Raw genomic sequence first — 18,158 nt, 5'->3', positions numbered from 1 at the left:
AAAAATATTTTGCCAAATGTGGGAATTTAGATGATAAGCACAAGCACACAGCCTCAACCACCCTAAATTTGATGATTTTTTAATTTAAAGGTTTTGAATCAAAAATTAACCTCAACATTATTAACTCATCAGTTCTTTTTACCATGATTACTTTTTTTAAAGGTTTGAGGAAAGTTTGCGAACACCTACAGCAGCATATAGTTTATTGACATAAACATAGTTACAGACAATAAGTAATGCTTGTAAGTATGAATTTGGTATACTGAAAAGCACAGAAAAAAACAAATAAAGCTTTTGATATACAACATATTTGCTTCATAATATATTCCATCAAGTGGCACGGTGAAGTTGTGAGAGAGTTTGCATGTTTTTCCTTGGCTCTGTGTGGGTTTCCTCCAGTTTCCTCCCACAGTCAAAAGACATGCAGGTTAGGTTGACTGGAAAGTCTAAATTGCTGTGAACATGTAAGTGTGACTGTGTTTGTCAATAGATAGCTGACCTGACCGGGATGTAGACTGCTTCTCAGCCAATGTTTGTTGGGATTAGCTTCTGTCCATTACAACCCTAAACAGGATTAACAGTTCAGAAAATACATGGATGAATGATTCCATCATTATATCATATTACTTAGATCATAAAAGGATGCATCTTCCATAATAAAGTATTAACAAATTGACAATTCATGAGGATCTACTGAAATGTCTCAACTGCTTTTGAAAATTCCCAAGATCTTACATCTAATTTCTTTTGTCCTAAGACAGTACACAAAAGGATTTACAAGAGATGGACCGAGGATGGTCCCGATCAATAAGCCATGGCGAGCCTCAAGAGTTAATACCACACCCATCCTGGTCAAGACAACGATAACAAATACTGGACAGTAATAACACATTACCACAATCAAGTGACTCAAACAAGTGCTGCCCATTTTCCTTTTGTTACTATTTGAGGATAATTTAACAAAAAATATGATCAAGATGTATGACAGGCAAATAAACGTGAAAGTGAAAAATAAATAAATAAATACTATAACGGCAACCAGATTGAAATAGGGTGTGAGATCAACACATGTAGTTCGTATTATGGCAGCAAATTCACAGAAATTATGCTTCAGCTTTGAGTGGCAGTGAGGGAGAGGTATCAGGATTGCTTGCAGATAGGACGCAAAACCACAGGCAACAATCCACAGGATATATGTAAGGACAAGAGTGCGCACATTTGTTAAATAACTGTGGTACTTAAATGGGCAACTAATAGCAATCAATCGATCAAATGCCATAATCGATAAAGCAAATGTCACCATTACCCCTCCCAAGTGGAAAGCAAACATTGCAATGAAGCATGGCACATAGGATATGGTTTTAACACCAGCAACTAGAACTCCAATCATTGTTGGACTGCTACTGGACGTGTATAGTATATCAACAACAGCAAGGTTGCAAATCAGAAGATACATTGGTTTGTGTAAACGCTTGTCATATATGATGAAGAGGATGTTCATTATATTGGCTAATATAGCAAGAACATAGGCAATTAATATAACCACACCAACCACAAAAGGCTTTTCAGTTTTGTCAAAACCACCTATAATAAATTCTGTTACTTTGATTGAAGCATTCTGTAAAGGCATATTCAACAAAATATCAAGATGACAAAAATAGCTAAAAAGAAGTTGGTGAAAATACTCTTCTTAAAGCAAAATATCATTCAATATATATCATAAACAGCCAGTTGTAGTCAGATTTGAAAAATGTAACTCCGCCTGAGCTCAGTGTAAGAGCTTTCTCTAAAACCAACAGTGGAGTTTACCAAACAGCTTCCAGGATTTAAGGTTTTAAGGCTCAGCTGAAAAGTAAGTTTCCATTGTTCAGCCCCATTGTCCAATCACACTGGATACTGCATACTGATGCCAGCTAACTTGAGCTACTAGTTAGTTAGCTTATTCTAATTATCAACATCTGGAATCCTATATCCTAGATAAATAGTCATTTATCTGCAAAGCACGGCTGGACAAAAGCACATAAAATAAATATCACAATTAATTGTCACATTTACCTCAGTCATGATTAATCAAACTATACCTTATCAAATACACTTATGCACAATATTATCTGTCATCACAGTGGAACTCTTAGTTGTTTGTACTGAAAAATAAACAAGAAAACTCTGGATTATGACTTACAGTATATTGTCATATTTATTTAAAGTTTAAAGTAACTATTCCGCATTAAAATGTCTAAAAGCGACTAGACCTATAATATATAATTTGTTCAGTTATATACTTTTATCTACTACTATTATCCCAAATGTTTCCAACAATTTTCCAACCCAGAGAAATCCATAATTTGAATCAAGGTAATGGTCAATTTCATTTGGTCGCCTGTCAATGGCGTCATATCTCCTCTACCAAAGAGTATACGTGCACAAGATGTCGGTGTTGTGGTTGTCCACCACAATGGCGTCTACCAAAGAGTATATGCATACAAGATAATACTTGGTGGGTGTTGTGGTTGTGCGCCAGAAACTGTCATAAATTGACTTTTATTCAGTTTTAAGCCACATTTTTACCATAATTTTTTAGATCTTGGTGGTTTTTTTAACTATGTCTTTGAACCTGATGAAGGATTTTAGTCATCGGACGTCTGGATCTTAAGTTATCAGAGAAACAAGCCAAGCAAACATTTGCTGCAGCTTGACTAGCAGCCCCTCCCAGACGTCCTGTGCCCACCAAACATCATCGTAGAAACAAGTTTTTTTATGTGAATCTGCTTTATTCAGTGTCTTTACGAGTTTTATTCCACATGTATGTTTGGTTTGGAGAGGAGGAGACCGCTGCGGATAATTTGGCTCACAGTAAAAACATGCATCAGAGAAACAAGCTGAGCAAACGTTAGCAGCAGCTTGGCTAACAGCCCCTCCTGTACATCCTGTGCCTGCCGAACAGCGTCGGAGGAACACTGATTTTTTTTTTTCTTCACGTGAAACTGCTTTATCCAGTATTTTTACCTGTTTTAATCAACAGGGGAATGAGACAAAGAGGGGGAAAGGCGTAAAGCAGCATTCTTGGCCCTGGTATGTGTGCAAATGCATCCACCCCCAAGGGTGGATTATCGTGCAGCGTCAGGGAGAACAAGAGTGGGCAGTGGGTGTTGTTTTGACTGGCGAACAGGTCCACTCTCCCGAACCAGTTCCTAATCTGCTACACCAACCTGGGATGCAGCACCCACTCGTCTGGCAAAGGGCTATCCCTCGACATGAGGTTGGCGCCCCTGTTCTCCAGACCCCGAACATGGAGGGCTCTCAGAGATAGAAGGTGTTCTGAGGCCCCCACCAACAGGTTCTCCACTATCTTCAACAGGGCTGCGGACCTGACTCCACCCTGCCTGTTGATGTAGGCGACTGTGGTGCGGTTGTCGTGTCTCCATGTCTCCCCTGAACCAGAGACAGGAAGTGTTAGAGAACCAGGAGCACCACCTGAAGTTCGAGGAGGTTGATGTGTTGGTTTTCCCCTGAAGGCCACACACCACCTCTCCCCAGACAGGTGCCCCCCCACACCCTGTCAGGGATGCATCTGTGAACACTGCTATGCAGGAAGTCATTTGGCCTAATGGTGTGTCTGCCAACAGATGCTGCGGGGACCCCCAGTAGTGCAGGTCCTCCTGCACTGATAGGGGGACGTTCACCAAGTGATGCTTGTGCCTCTGTGGATCCAAGCGCAGGCTGGCTAACCACCGTTGCAGGCGGAACATGTGCAGAAGCCCCAATGGAACATTTGGATGGCCTGCTACCATGAGCCCATATTCCTGCATGACAGTCAAAGCTGTCAGTGCCACTCCCCACTGCAGTCTGAGGACTGGGACTGCTGTCCGTCTGTGTTCCGACAGAGCAGCCCACAGCCTGGCCGAATCAAGCACAACCCCTAGATATTGCACATGCTGGCATGGCTGGGGGGCACTCTTCTTCCAGTTGATGGCAAAGTCTATCTGAGTTAGGTGCAGCACCAATCTGGCAGTGTGGAAAATGGCCCATTCTCTGGACCTGGCCATGACAATGAGGTCCGGTGCCGGGAGCCAGGGAGTAGCCGAACGGTAGCCTGTTGCACTTGTAGGCTATGCCCTGGAAGGCAAAAGCAGGAACTTCCTGTGTTTTGGCACCACCTCGATATGAAAATACACATCTTTCAGGTCGATGGTGGTGAACCAGCTGGTTGAATAGATTCCAGCAATCTCCTGATGGTCAGCATGAGGAACATCTTTCTGGCGATGCATTGGTTCAGAGTGTGAAGATCTACAATGGGTATGAAATCGCCTGTCTTCTTGGGAACCAAGAAGTATGTGGAGTAAAATCCCTTCTGTCTGTTGTGAGTGGGAAAGACCCAGACAGCCTGTTTCGATAACTGGTCCTGGATTTCTTCAGAGAGAAAATCTATTTCCTCTTGGAAGGATAGATTTATCTCCTTGATGCTTGAGAACAGAGGAGGAACACAGCAGAACTGAAAAGAATAACCCAGTCTCAGTGTTTTATCCATCCACTCTGACAACACACAGCTGTGACAGCATTCCTTGCAAAACTGTGTCAGGGGACAGGTGGTCATCTGGGGGGCGGCAGCCAGGAAGCTGTGAAACTCTGCTTTGGCCCTCTCCACCACAAAAACCTTTCATAAATGGAAGATTGACCCAAGGGGGGCCAGTACCGAAAGGGCCGAGCTGACGGAGTGGCTCATGAACACATCACCATCAGTTGTCCTAACACAGCTTCCGTGTTTGTGTTGGTAAATCCGTCACTCTCCACATTTCTCTCTACCACAATGTTACTTTCTAATGAGGAAGTAATGGCGTCAGCTGCGCTAGCATAATCCTGAGTGCAGCATTGTGTATGCCGGTCCCAAGCAGGGCCGTGTGAACAGCAGGAGACAGAGCTGACACATGAAATCATCTCACTCCGGCCAGTGTGGGCGTGCAGCGTTATTCCTGTGAATAGATATAATCCTGCTCACCGCGTCACAGTTTCCCAGGGAGACGTGCTGCGCTTGCCGGTCCAAAAAATAAATAATAAAATCCTTCATGGAGCAGGCTGACCAGCTTGGGAGGGAATGGGGGGGACAAAGGAACCCAACACGCTCTGCTACCATGGTCATAACTTTCAGGAAATCCTGGTAAACGGACGGTGGTGGCAGATTTCTGAAGGTCAGCGAAGTTGCTGAGACAGATGAGAGATTGTCTTCATCATCCATCAGAGAAGCTGCTCAGAGTGTCTTAGACAAGGCATCTGGCAGCAGTGGTGGCAGAGGGCCAGGGTGAATGGTGATTTCATCTTTCCCACGGAGCTCAATCTCTAGCTCTGGCTCGCTCTCGTCACAGTGGAGTGAGATGTCACGACGTCGAAAATATTCCGTCCGCCTCTAGTGTTGAACTGAAGGAAGCACCCAGCAGAGTACACAGGGCAGTGGCTGCATCATGCCACTCTCTGCGTGGTCCCGTCCAAGGCACTCAAAGCAGAGGTAATGCTTGGCAGCCGTGGCGGTGGTGGCAGTGATGAGGACGGGACACAGCGGGCAGGAGTGAGCAATTACTGGCAACTCCATCCCTGGACAAAAAAGAGATCAGCAAGCTGATTGGCCGTTGTTGAAGAAGACAGCAAGACGCTGCTTACATAGGGTGCGGGACGTAATTGCGCATGTAATTGGTAGGTGCATCCTGATAAGCTGGCTACGTACATACAAATTGCAGTGAGCGATTGTGCATGATTGGAGAGGAGTATTACCCATAGAATCCAGTAGGCTGTGGAGCCTGTGTGAGATAGAACATCCTGAATGATGAACACTGAGGTAATCCTAACCTGGAGAAGCTGGTTGTTTAACAATGAAGACAACAACTCCCAAACTACTTCACAACGTCATCAAACTCCATCTTTTCTTATTGTTTTAATTGAGAGACCCCTAGCGTTAGAAATTACATACTGTGTGTTTAACATATAAGAACAATTGTAGATATTTTTTTGCTAAAATAGGAAATTCAAAGTAAAATATAGCCATTTAACATATGTTGCAAATGTCAAAATAAGCAATATAAATAAATTTGAATAACACTTTCAGGAATTTTCTCATTTGCTTATTAGCCAGATCTTTTAGAGTGACATTATTTCAACAAATGCTTTTGTAACAGATGAATGAGCCCCAGCTTCCCAGAGGAAGTGGTCAGGAAGCTGAATGCTTTACAGACTCAGGGCTGAGTTGTAGCTGTCAACATATTCATCTGCTGGTAAACAAAACTAGTGAACTTCACTTGGTTGTTGAAGAGTTGTAGCATTTCTTTTTTGACAAACTGTAGCTAATACTGAAGATTCTGTGCTACATTTACAGTTCATTGCTAACATCCAGCATACCTGCATGCCTGTCTTGAGTGCAACCTCTTTCTCTGTCTGTCCCACACACTCGCATCACACATTCACACAAGAAGCTTAGTTTTGTCTTATACTGTGTTGAATGAAGCCAAAGTGTTCCCATATGACTGACAAAACATCTTTTTTCTGTACCAGCTTGTTCTCATCTGGACCTCTCCCCAGCTGCATTTCTTTTGACTTGAGTTGTTTCATCTTCACTGAACACATATGGTTAAATACATCGCTTTGAACTGCAGGTGGAAATTCTGTATGAAGGAATGAATTCATCGAACATGTCTATATGACTAAAATAAGGTTGGTTTGAAAAGTTGCCCTGCCATACTGCAAACAATTTTTTAATACCCATCACTGAAGACAGCGAGGCGATGGTTGCACCTCAGAGCACATCCCCTTTTAAAGAGGTCATCAATGCAGGGCTAGGATGGGCAGAGTGTAGGAATCAGTGAAAGGCAAGGAAGTGCAAGGCCAAAACTAGTTTACTTGATAGTGGACTACAGGCTTACACAGCTCAACAGAGAAGGCAGCTAGTGGAAATGTATCAAGCTGAGCAGAAACTTCAAAAATAGGAGAATGAAGCTTTTGACAAAATATTGTGGGCACAACGGGAAGCAGATGAAAGGAGACTCCATGCAAGCCCAGCAACAGGCACATCATCAGATGTTTATGCAGCTAATGGACACTGTCATCATTGCTTTGTGTCCTGGTCAACAAATGCACCCATAATCACCACACAGAATTCATCCAGCTCCAGTGGGGTCAACCACTGCTAGTGCCGGGCCTATGAATAACTCCCCTGTGCCACAGCAGTCCATGCCACCTGTGGCCCAATGAATGGGTCACTTTTTTTAATATAGCAGATTCAAGGTGATGATGACAGTAATTTGTAGCCGTTTGCATGATGAAACTAACAAGGGAATGGACAAGTCAGACTGTGAGACAGAACTGGTATCTAATTAAGTTCTTGTCAGATAGCCTGAAGCTGGCCTGTGCAATAAGCCACCAGTTTTCCAGACCCCATCTCAGAAATAAAGTTCTTATAAACTAATGCTAACACATGGCTTTAAGATCTAAAACAAATATGCAAAAAAATCTTGCAAATGTTCTACAAAGTAAAATCCGAATATAAGGGTAATCAAGGCTAAATTATGTACTGTATATATATTAAAGAAGCAAATGCAGGAAGCGCTTTTGCATGTTTTCCATAAAGACTGAAGTAGAAGATTGAAAAACAACCAAATAAGCAAAAGGTTTAAGTGAAAAAAGGATCAAACTGAATATGAATTTGATTTTTTTAATTTAAAGGTTCTGAATTAAAAATTAACTTCAACATCCTTAACTCATCAGTTCTTTTTACCATGATTACTTTTTTAAAAAGTTTTATGAAAGTTTGCAAACACCTAAAGCAACATACAGTTTATTGACATAAACATAGTTACAGACAATAAGTAAAGCTTGTAAGTATGCATTTGGTATATTGAAAACCACTGAAAAAAACAAATAAAGCTTATGTTATACAACATATTTGCTTCATAATATATTCCATCAAGTGGCAGGGGGAAGTTGTGACAGAGTTTGCATGTTTTTCCTTGGTTCTGTGTGGGTTTCCTCCAGTTTCCTCTCACAGTCAAAAGACATGCAGGTTAGGTTAAGAAGACAGTCTAAATTGCTGGCATGTGAACATGTGAGTGTGACTGTGTTTGTCAATAGATTGCAGACCTGTCAGGGATGGAGACTGCCTCTCAGCCAATGTTTGTTGGGATAAGATTCTGTCCATTACAACCCTGAACAGGATTGACAGTTCATAAAATACATGGATGAATCATTCAGTCATTTTAACAAAATACTTATACCATAAAAGGATGCATCTTCCATAATAAAGTATTAACAAATTGACAATTCATGAGGATCTACTGAAATGTCTCAGCTGTTTTTGAAAATTCCAAAAATCTTACATCTAATTTCTTTTGTCCTAAGACAGTACACAAAAGGATTTACAAGAGATGGACCAAGGATGGTCCCGATCATTAAGCCATGGCGAGCCTCAAGAGTTAATACCACACCCAACCTGGTCAAGACCATGAGAATAAATACTGGACAGTAATAACACGTTACCACAACCAAGTGACTCAAACAAGTGCTGCCCATTTTCCTTTTGTTACTATTTGTGGATACTTTAACAAAAAATATGATCAAAATGTATGACAGGCAAATAAATGTGAAAGTGAAAAATAAAATTAAAAACACTATGATGGACGCCTCATTGAAATAGGGTGTGGGATCAACACATGTAGTTCGTATTATGGCAGGATAGTCACAGAAAGTGTACTTCAGCTTTGAGTAGCAGTGAGGGAGATATAGCAGAGTTGCTGAAATACCGGACACAATAGCACAGGCAACAATCCACAGGATATATGTAAGGACAAGAGTGCGCACATTTGTTAAATAACTGTGGTACTTAAATGGACAACTAATAGCAATCAATCGATCAAATGCCATAATCGATAAAGCAAATGTCTCCATTACCCCTCCCAAGTGGAAAGCAAACATTTCAATGAAGCATGGCACATAGGATATGGTATTAACACCAGCAACTAGAACCCCAATCATTGTTGGACTGGCACTGGAGGTGTACAGTATATCAACAACAGCAAGATTGCAAATCAGAAGATACATTGGTTTGTGTAATCGCTTGTCATATATGATGAAGAGGATGTTCATTATATTGGCTAATACAGCAAGAACATAGGTAATTAATATAACCACACCAACCACAAAAGGCTTTTCAGTTTTCTCAAAACCACCTATAATAAATTCTGTTACTTTGATTGAAGCATTCTGTAAAGGCATATTCAACAAAATATCAAGATGACCAAAATAGCAAAAAAGAAGTTGATGAAAATACTCTTCTTAAAGCAAAAGATCATTCAATATATATCATAAACAGCCACTTGTAATCAGATTTGAAAAATGTAACTCCACCTGAGCTCAGTCGAACAGCTTTCTCTAAAACCAACAATGGAGTTTACCAAGCAGCTTCCAGGATTTAAGGTGTTAAGGCTCAGCTGAACGGTAAGTTTTCATTGGACAGCCCCATTGTCCAATCACATTGGATACTGATGCCAGCTAATTTGAGCTACTAGTTAGTTAGTTTATTCTAATTATCAACATCTGGAATCCTATATCCTAGATAGTCATTTATCTGCAAAATACGGCTGGACAATATCACATAAAATAAATATCACAATTAATTGTCACATTTACCTCAGTCATGATTAATCAAACTATACCTTATTAAATACACTTGTGCACAATATTATCTGTCATCACAGTGGAACTCTTAGTTGTTTGTACTGAAAAATAAACAAGAAAACTCTGGATTATGACTTACAGTATATTGTCATATTTATTTAAAGCCATAATATGTAACTATTCCGCATTAAAATGTCTAAAAGCAACTAGACCTATGTTATATAATTTGTTCAGTTATATACTTACATTATCCCAAATGTTTCCAACAATTTGGAAATAATCCTGAGAAATCCATAATTTGAATCAAGGTAATGGTCAATTTTATTTGGTCGCCTGTCAATAGCGTCATATCTCCTCTACCAAAGAGTATACGTGCTCAAGATGCATATGTTGGTGTTGTGGTTGTCCACCACAATGGCGTCTACCAAAGAGTATATGCATACAAGATAATACTTGGTGGGCGTTGTGGTTGTGCGCCAGAAACTGTCATAAATTGACTTTTATTCAGTTTTAAGCCACATTTTTTCGATAATTTTTTAGATCTTGGTGTTTTTTTAACTATGTCTTTGAACCTGATGAAGGATTTTAGTCATCGGACGTCTGGATCTTAAGTTATCAGAGAAACAAGACAAGCAAATGTTAGCAGCAGCTCAACTAGCAGCCCCTCTCGGACGTCCTGTGCCCACCAAACATCATCAGAGAAACAATGATTTTTTTTATGTGAAACTGCTTTATTCAGTGTTTTTACGAGTTTTATTCCACATGTATGTTTGGTTTGGAGAGGAGGAGACCGCTGTGGATAATTTGGCTCACAGTAAAAACACGCTGAACGGCTGGATCTTAAGTTATCAGAGAAACAAGCTGAGCAAACGTTAGCAGCAGCTTGGCCAACAGACCCCTCCTGTACATCCTGTGCCTGCGTCAGAGGAACACTGATTTTTTTTTCTTTACGTGAAACTGCTTTATCCAGTATTTTTACCTGTTTTAATCAGCAGTGGAATGAGACAAAGAGGGGGAAAGGCGTAAAGCAGCATTCTTGGCCATTGGAATGTGTGCAAATGCATCCACCCCCAAGGGTGGATTGTTATGCGGTGTCAGGGAGAACAAGAGCGGGCAGTGGGTGTTGTTTTGACTGGCTAACAGGTCCGCTCTCCCGAACCAGTTCCAAATCTGCTACACCAACCTGGGATGCAGCACCCACTCGTCTGGCAAAGGGCTGTCCCTCGACATGAGGTCGGCGCCCCTGTTCTCCAGACCCCGAACATGGAGGGCTCTCAGAGATAGAGGGTGTTCTGAGGGCCACACCAACAGGTTCTCCACTATCTTCAACAGGGCTGCGGACCTGACTCCACCCTGCCTGTTGATGTAGGCGACTGTGGTGCGGTTGTCGTGTCTCCATGTCTCCCCTGAACCAGAGACAGGAAGTGTTAGAGAACCAGGAGCACCACCTGAAGTTCGAGGAGGTTGATGTGTTGGTTTTCCCCTGAAGGCCACACACCACCTCTCCCCAGACAGGTGCCCCCCCACACCCTGTCAGGGATGCATCTGTGAACACTGCTATGCAGGAAGTCATTTGGCCTAGCGGTGTGTCTGCCAACAGATGCTGCAGGGACCCCCAGTAGTGCAGGTCCTCCTGCACTGATAGGGGGACGTTCACCAAGTGATGCTTGTGCCTCTGTGGATCCAAGTGCAGGCTGGCTAACCACCGTTGCAGGCGGCACATGTGCAGGAGCCCCAATGGAACGGCTGGATGGCCTGCTGCCATGAGCCCAAATTCCTGCATGACAGTCAAAGCTGTCAGTGCCACTCCCCACTGCAGTCTAAGGACTGCCTGCTGCAGGGCTGTCCGTCTGGGTTCCAACAGAGCAGCCCACAGCCTGGCTGAATCAAGCACAACCCCCAGATATTGCACTTGCTGGCATGGCTGGGGAGCACTCATCTTCCAGTTGATGGCAAAGTCTAACTGAGTTACGTGCAGCACCAATCTGGCAATGTAGAAAATGGCCCGTTCTCTAAACCTGGTCATGACAATGAGGTCCAATACCGGGAGCCAGGGAGTAGCCGAAAGGTAGCCTGTTGTACTACTACTGCTATCCCCTGGAAGGCAAAATGCAGGAACTTCCTGTGTTTTGGCACCACCTCGACATGAAAATAGACTTTCAGGTCGATGGTGGTGAACCAGCTGATTGAATAGATTCCAGCAATCTCCTGATGGTCAGCATGAGGAACATCTTTCTGGCGATGCATTGGTTCAGAGTGTGAAGATCTACAATGGGTATGAAATCTCCTGTCTTCTTGGGAACCAAGAAGTATGTGGAGTAAAATCCCTTCTGTCTGTTGTGAGTGGGAAAGACCCAGACAGCCTGTTTTTTAACAGGTCCTGAGTTCCTTTAGAGAGAAAATCTATTTCCTCTTGGAAGGACAGATTTATCTCTTTGATGCCTGAGAACAGAGAAGGAACACAGGAGAACTGAAAAGAATAACCCAGTCTCAGTGTTTTATCCATCCACTCTGACAACACACAGCTGTGACAGCATTCCTTGCAAAACTGTGTCAGGGGACAGGTGGTCATCTGGGGGGCGGCAGCCAGGAAGCTGTGAAACTCTGCTTTGGCCCTCTCCACCGCAAAAACCTTTCATAAATGGAAGATTGGCCCAAAAGGGGCTGGTACCGAAAGGGCTGAGCTGACGGAGTGGTCCGTGAACGCATCACCATTAGCTGTCCTAACACAGCTTCTGTGTTTGTGTTGGTGTGTCCGTCACTCCACATTTCTCTCTACCACAATGTTACCTTCTAATGAGGAAGTAATGGCGTCAGCTGCGCTAGCATAATCCTGAGTGCAGCATTGTGTATGCTGGTCCTGAGCAGGGCCACGTGAACAGCAGGAGACAGAGCTGACACATGAAATCATCTCACTCCGGTCAGTGTGGGCGTGCAGCATTATTCCTGTGAATACATATAATTCTACTCACCGCGTTACAGTTTCCCAAGGACATATGCTGCGCTGGCTGATCCAAATCCTTCATGGGCTGACCGGTTTGAGAGGGAATGGGGGGGGCAAGGGAACCCAACACGCTCAGCTACCATGGTCATAACTTTCAGGAAATCCAGGCAAACGGACGGTGGCGGCAGATTTCCATAGGTCAGCGAAGTTGCTGAGACAGATGAGAGATTGTCTTCCTCATCCATGGCAGAAGCTGCTTGGAGTGTCTTAGCTGAGGCATTTGACAGCAGTGGCAGCAGAGTGCCAGGGTAAATGGTAATTTCATCTTTCCCACGGAGCTCTATCTCAAGCTCTGGCCAGCTCTCGTCACAGCGGAATGAGACGTGACAATGTTGAAAATGTTCCTTCCGCTTCTAGCGTTAATCTGAAGGAAGCACCCAGCAGAGTACACAGGGCGGTGGCTGCATCATGCCACTCTCTGCATGGTCCCATCCAAAGCACTCAAAGCAGAAGTAATGTCTGGCAGCGGCGGTGGTGGTGGCGGTGATAAGGACAGGACACAGCGGGCAGGAGTGAGCAATTACTGGCAACTCCATCCCTGGACAAAAAAGAGATCAGCAAGCTGATTGGCCGTCGTTGAAGAAGAGAGTACGGTGAGAGACAGCAAGACGCTGCTTACGTAGGGTGCGGGACGTAATTGTGCACGTAATTGGTAGGCGCATCCTGATAAGCCAGCTACGTACATACAAATTTCAGTGAATGACTGTGTGTGATTGGAGAGGAGTATTACCCATAGAGTCCAGTAGAGGGCGGAGCCTGTGTGAGATAGAACATCCTGAACGATGAACACTGAGGTAATCCTAACCTGGAGAAGCTGGTTGTTTAACAATGAAGACAACAACTCCCAAACTACTTCACAACGTCATCAAACTCCATCTTTTCTTATTGTTTTAATTTAGAGACCCCTAGCGTTAGAAATTACATACTGTGTGTTTAACATATAAGAACAATTGTAGATATTTTTTTGCTAAAATAGGAAATTCAAAGTAAAATATAGCCATTTAACATATGTTGCAAATGTCAAAATAAGCAATATAAATAAATTTGAATAACACTTTCAGGAATTTTCTCATTTGCTTATTAGCCAGATCTTTTAGAGTGACATTATTTCAACAAATGCTTTTGTAACAGATGAATGAGCCCCAGCTTCCCAGAGGAAGTGGTCAGGAAGCTGAATGCTTTACAGACTCAGGGCTAAGTTGTAGCTGTCAACATATTCTTCTGCTGGTAAACAAAACTAGTGAACTTCACTTGGTTGTTGAAGAGTTGTAGCATTTCTTTTTTGACAAACTGTAGCTAATACTGAAGATTCTGTGCTACATTTACAGTTCATTGCTAACATCCAGCATACCTGCATGCCTGTCTTGAGTGCAACCTCTTTCTCTGTCTGTCCCACACACTCGCATCACACATTAGCACAAGAAGCTTAGGTTTGTCCTATATCGTGTTGAATGAAGCCAAAGTGTTCCCATATGACTGACAAAACATCTTTTTTCTGTACCAGCTTGTTCTCATCTGGACTTCTCCCCAGCTGCATTTCTTTTGACTTGAGTTGTTTCATCTTCACTGAACACATATGGTTAAATACATCGCTTTGAACTACAGGTGGAAATTCTGTATGAAGGAATGAATTCATCGAACATGTCTATATGACTAAAATAAGGTTGGTTTGAAAAGTTGCCCTGCCATACTGCAAACAATTTTTTAATACCCATCACTGAAGACAGCGAGGCAATGGTTGCACCTCAGAGCACATCCCCTTTTAAAGAGGTCATCAATGCAGGGCTAGGATGGGCAGAGTGTAGGAATCAGTGAAAGGCAAGGAAGTGCAAGGCCAAAACTAGTTTACTTGATAGTGGACTACAGGCTTACACAGCTCAACAGAGAAGGCAGCTAGTGGAAATGTATCAAGCTGAGCAGAAACTTCAAAAATAGGAGAATGAAGCTTTTGACAAAATATTGTGGGCACAACGGGAAGCAGATGAAAGGAGACTCCATGCAAGCCCAGCAACAGGCATATCATCAGATGTTTATGCAGCTAATGGACACTGTCATCATTGCTTTGTGTCCTGGTCAACAAATGCACCCATAATCACCACACAGAATTCATCCAGCTCCAGTGGGGTCAACCACTGCTAGTGCCGGGCCTATGAATAACTCCCCTGTGCCACAGCAGTCCATGCCACCTGTGGCCCAATGAATGGGTCACTTTTTTTAATATAGCAGATTCAAGGTGATGATGACAGTAATTTGTAGCCGTTTGCACGATGAAACTAACAAGGGAATGGACAAGTCAGACTGTGAGACAGAACTGGTATCTAATTAAGTTCTTGTCAGATAGCCTGAAGCTGGCCTGTGCAATAAGCCACCAGTTTTCCAGACCCCATCTCAGAAATAAAGTTCTTATAAACTAATGCTAACACATGGCTTTAAGATCTAAAACAAATATGCAAAAAAATCTTGCAAATGTTCTACAAAGTAAAATCCGAATATAAGGGTAATCAAGGCTAAATTATGTACTGTATATATATTAAAGAAGCAAATGCAGGAAGCGCTTTTGCATGTTTTCCATAAAGACTGAAGTAGAAGATTGAAAAACAACCAAATAAGCAAAAGGTTTAAGTGAAAAAAGGATCAAACTGAATATGAATTTGATTTTTTTAATTTAAAGGTTCTGAATTAAAAATTAACTTCAACATCCTTAACTCATCAGTTCTTTTTACCATGATTACTTTTTTAAAAAGTTTTATGAAAGTTTGCAAACACCTAAAGCAACATACAGTTTATTGACATAAACATAGTTACAGACAATAAGTAAAGCTTGTAAGTATGCATTTGGTATATTGAAAACCACTGAAAAAAACAAATAAAGCTTATGTTATACAACATATTTGCTTCATAATATATTCCATCAAGTGGCAGGGGGAAGTTGTGACAGAGTTTGCATGTTTTTCCTTGGTTCTGTGTGGGTTTCCTCCAGTTTCCTCTCACAGTCAAAAGACATGCAGGTTAGGTTAAGAAGACAGTCTAAATTGCTGGCATGTGAACATGTGAGTGTGACTGTGTTTGTCAATAGATTGCAGACCTGTCAGGGATGGAGACTGCCTCTCAGCCAATGTTTGTTGGGATAAGATTCTGTCCATTACAACCCTGAACAGGATTGACAGTTCATAAAATACATGGATGAATCATTCAGTCATTTTAACAAAATACTTATACCATAAAAGGATGCATCTTCCATAATAAAGTATTAACAAATTGACAATTCATGAGGATCTACTGAAATGTCTCAGCTGTTTTTGAAAATTCCAAAAATCTTACATCTAATTTCTTTTGTCCTAAGACAGTACACAAAAGGATTTACAAGAGATGGACCGAGGATGGTCCCGATCATTAAGCCATGGCGAGCCTCAAGAGTTAATACCACACCCAACCTGGTCAAGACCATGAGAATAAATACTGGACAGTAATAACACGTTACCACAACCAAGTGACTCAAACAAGTGCTGCCCATTTTCCTTTTGTTACTATTTGTGGATACTTTAACAAAAAATATGATCAAAATGTATGACAGGCAAATAAATGTGAAAGTGAAAAATAAAATTAAAAACACTATGATGGACCCCTCATTGAAATAGGGTGTGGGATCAACACATGTAGTTCGTATTATGGCAGGATAGTCACAGAAAGTGTACTTCAGCTTTGAGTAGCAGTGAGGGAGAGGTAGCAGAGTTGCTGAAATACCGGACACAATAGCACAGGCAACAATCCACAGGATATATGTAAGGACAAGAGTGCGCACATTTGTTAAATAACTGTGGTACTTAAATGGACAACTAATAGCAATCAATCGATCAAATGCCATAATCGATAAAGCAAATGTCTCCATTACCCCTCCCAAGTGGAAAGCAAACATTTCAATGAAGCATGGCACATAGGATATGGTTTTAACACCAGCAACTAGAACCCCAATCATTGTTGGACTGGCACTGGAGCTGTACAGTATATCAACAACAGCAAGATTGCAAATCAGAAGATACATTGGTTTGTGTAATCGCTTGTCATATATGATGAAGAGGATGTTCATTATATTGGCTAATACAGCAAGAACATAGGTAATTAATATAACCACACCAACCACAAAAGGCTTTTCAGTTTTCTCAAAACCACCTATAATAAATTCTGTTACTTTGATTGAAGCATTCTGTAAAGGCATATTCAACAAAATATCAAGATGACCAAAATAGCAAAAAAGAAGTTGATGAAAATACTCTTCTTAAAGCAAAAGATCATTCAATATATATCATAAACAGCCACTTGTAATCAGATTTGAAAAATGTAACTCCACCTGAGCTCAGTCGAACAGCTTTCTCTAAAACCAACAATGGAGTTTACCAAGCAGCTTCCAGGATTTAAGGTGTTAAGGCTCAGCTGAACGGTAAGTTTTCATTGGACAGCCCCATTGTCCAATCACATTGGATACTGATGCCAGCTAATTTGAGCTACTAGTTAGTTAGTTTATTCTAATTATCAACATCTGGAATCCTATATCCTAGATAGTCATTTATCTGCAAAATACGGCTGGACAATATCACATAAAATAAATATCACAATTAATTGTCACATTTACCTCAGTCATGATTAATCAAACTATACCTTATTAAATACACTTGTGCACAATATTATCTGTCATCACAGTGGAACTCTTAGTTGTTTGTACTGAAAAATAAACAAGAAAACTCTGGATTATGACTTACAGTATATTGTCATATTTATTTAAAGCCATAATATGTAACTATTCCGCATTAAAATGTCTAAAAGCAACTAGACCTATGTTATATAATTTGTTCAGTTATATACTTACATTATCCCAAATGTTTCCAACAATTTGGAAATAATCCTAAGAAATCCATAATTTGAATCAAGGTAATGGTCAATTTTATTTGGTCGCCTGTCAATAGCGTCATATCTCCTCTACCAAAGAGTATACGTGCTCAAGATGCATATGTTGGTGTTGTGGTTGTCCACCACAATGGCGTCTACCAAAGAGTATATGCATACAAGATAATACTTGGTGGGCGTTGTGGTTGTGCGCCAGAAACTGTCATAAATTGACTTTTATTCAGTTTTAAGCCACATTTTTACCATAATTTTTTAGATCTTGGTGTTTTTTTAACTATGTCTTTGAACCTGATGAAGGATTTTAGTCATCGGACGTCTGGATCTTAAGTTATCAGAGAAACAAGCCAAGCAAATGTTAGCAGCAGCTCAATTAGCAGCCCCTCTCGGACATCCTGTGCCCACCAAACATCATCAGAGAAACAATGATTTTTTTTATGTGAAACTGCTTTATTCAGTGTCTTTACGAGTTTTATTCCACATGTATGTTTGGTTTGGAGAGGAGGAGACCGCTGTGGATAATTTGGCTCACAGTAAAAACACGCTGAACGGCTGGATCTTAAGTTATCAGAGAAACAAGCTGAGCAAATGTTAGCAGCAGCTT

General features: G+C 41.5%; 5 protein-coding genes across 5 annotated transcripts; all 5 read right to left on the bottom strand.

Moving 5' to 3' along the window:
* Positions 1-498: 498 nt before the first annotated feature.
* Positions 499-2,184, bottom strand: LOC122984518 (olfactory receptor 4D1-like). Its single transcript, XM_044355017.1, has one exon. It carries the CDS (start codon positions 1,628-1,630, stop codon positions 704-706), a length of 927 nt encoding a protein of 308 aa, XP_044210952.1. The 5' UTR covers positions 1,631-2,184; the 3' UTR covers positions 499-703.
* A 250-nt stretch (positions 2,185-2,434) lies between these two features.
* On the bottom strand, positions 2,435-4,276 carry LOC122984142. The gene has a single exon (XM_044354471.1). It carries the CDS (start codon positions 4,044-4,046, stop codon positions 3,243-3,245), a length of 804 nt encoding a protein of 267 aa, XP_044210406.1. The 5' UTR covers positions 4,047-4,276; the 3' UTR covers positions 2,435-3,242.
* Positions 4,277-7,720: 3,444 nt separating this feature from the next.
* LOC122984380 (olfactory receptor 10G4-like) lies at positions 7,721-9,799 on the bottom strand. The gene has a single exon (XM_044354781.1). It carries the CDS (start codon positions 9,247-9,249, stop codon positions 8,323-8,325), a length of 927 nt encoding a protein of 308 aa, XP_044210716.1. The 5' UTR covers positions 9,250-9,799; the 3' UTR covers positions 7,721-8,322.
* A 641-nt stretch (positions 9,800-10,440) lies between these two features.
* Positions 10,441-11,846, bottom strand: LOC122984381. The gene has a single exon (XM_044354783.1). The coding sequence runs from the start codon at positions 11,675-11,677 to the stop codon at positions 10,736-10,738; it is 942 nt and encodes a 313-aa protein (XP_044210718.1). The 5' UTR covers positions 11,678-11,846; the 3' UTR covers positions 10,441-10,735.
* Positions 11,847-12,078: 232 nt separating this feature from the next.
* Positions 12,079-17,431, bottom strand: LOC122984219 (olfactory receptor 4D1-like). The gene is made up of 4 exons (XM_044354553.1): positions 16,310-17,431; positions 13,045-13,193; positions 12,736-12,957; positions 12,079-12,093 (listed from the first exon to the last, which is right to left on the bottom strand). The coding sequence occupies exons 1-4, from the start codon at positions 16,869-16,871 to the stop codon at positions 12,079-12,081; spliced, it is 948 nt and encodes a 315-aa protein (XP_044210488.1). The 5' UTR covers positions 16,872-17,431.
* Positions 17,432-18,158: the final 727 nt, after the last annotated feature.

This window comes from Thunnus albacares, chromosome 6 (genome assembly GCF_914725855.1).
Source record: "Thunnus albacares chromosome 6, fThuAlb1.1, whole genome shotgun sequence".
NCBI lineage: Eukaryota > Metazoa > Chordata > Actinopteri > Scombriformes > Scombridae > Thunnus > Thunnus albacares.
The sequence above is the reverse complement of the archived record's forward strand: the minus strand, read 5'-3'. Positions and strand labels throughout refer to the sequence as shown.

Excerpts from the sequence above, each read along its gene's own strand:
- LOC122984518 (XM_044355017.1), bottom strand. The coding sequence starts at position 1,630 with ATGCCTTTACAGAATGCTTCAATCAAAGTAACAGAATTTATTATAGGT.
- LOC122984142 (XM_044354471.1), bottom strand. The coding sequence starts at position 4,046 with ATGGCCAGGTCCAGAGAATGGGCCATTTTCCACACTGCCAGATTGGTG.
- LOC122984380 (XM_044354781.1), bottom strand. The coding sequence starts at position 9,249 with ATGCCTTTACAGAATGCTTCAATCAAAGTAACAGAATTTATTATAGGT.
- LOC122984381 (XM_044354783.1), bottom strand. The coding sequence starts at position 11,677 with ATGACCAGGTTTAGAGAACGGGCCATTTTCTACATTGCCAGATTGGTG.
- LOC122984219 (XM_044354553.1), bottom strand. The coding sequence starts at position 16,871 with ATGCCTTTACAGAATGCTTCAATCAAAGTAACAGAATTTATTATAGGT. Across the intron at positions 13,194-16,309 it reads TGCCATAATACGAACTACAT|GGATGGAGTTGCCAGTAATT; the intron begins GTGTTGATCCCA and ends TTTTTTGTCCAG. Across the intron at positions 12,958-13,044 it reads TGATGCAGCCACCGCCCTGT|AGCTGGCCAGAGCTTGAGAT; the intron begins GTACTCTGCTGG and ends CGCTGTGACGAG.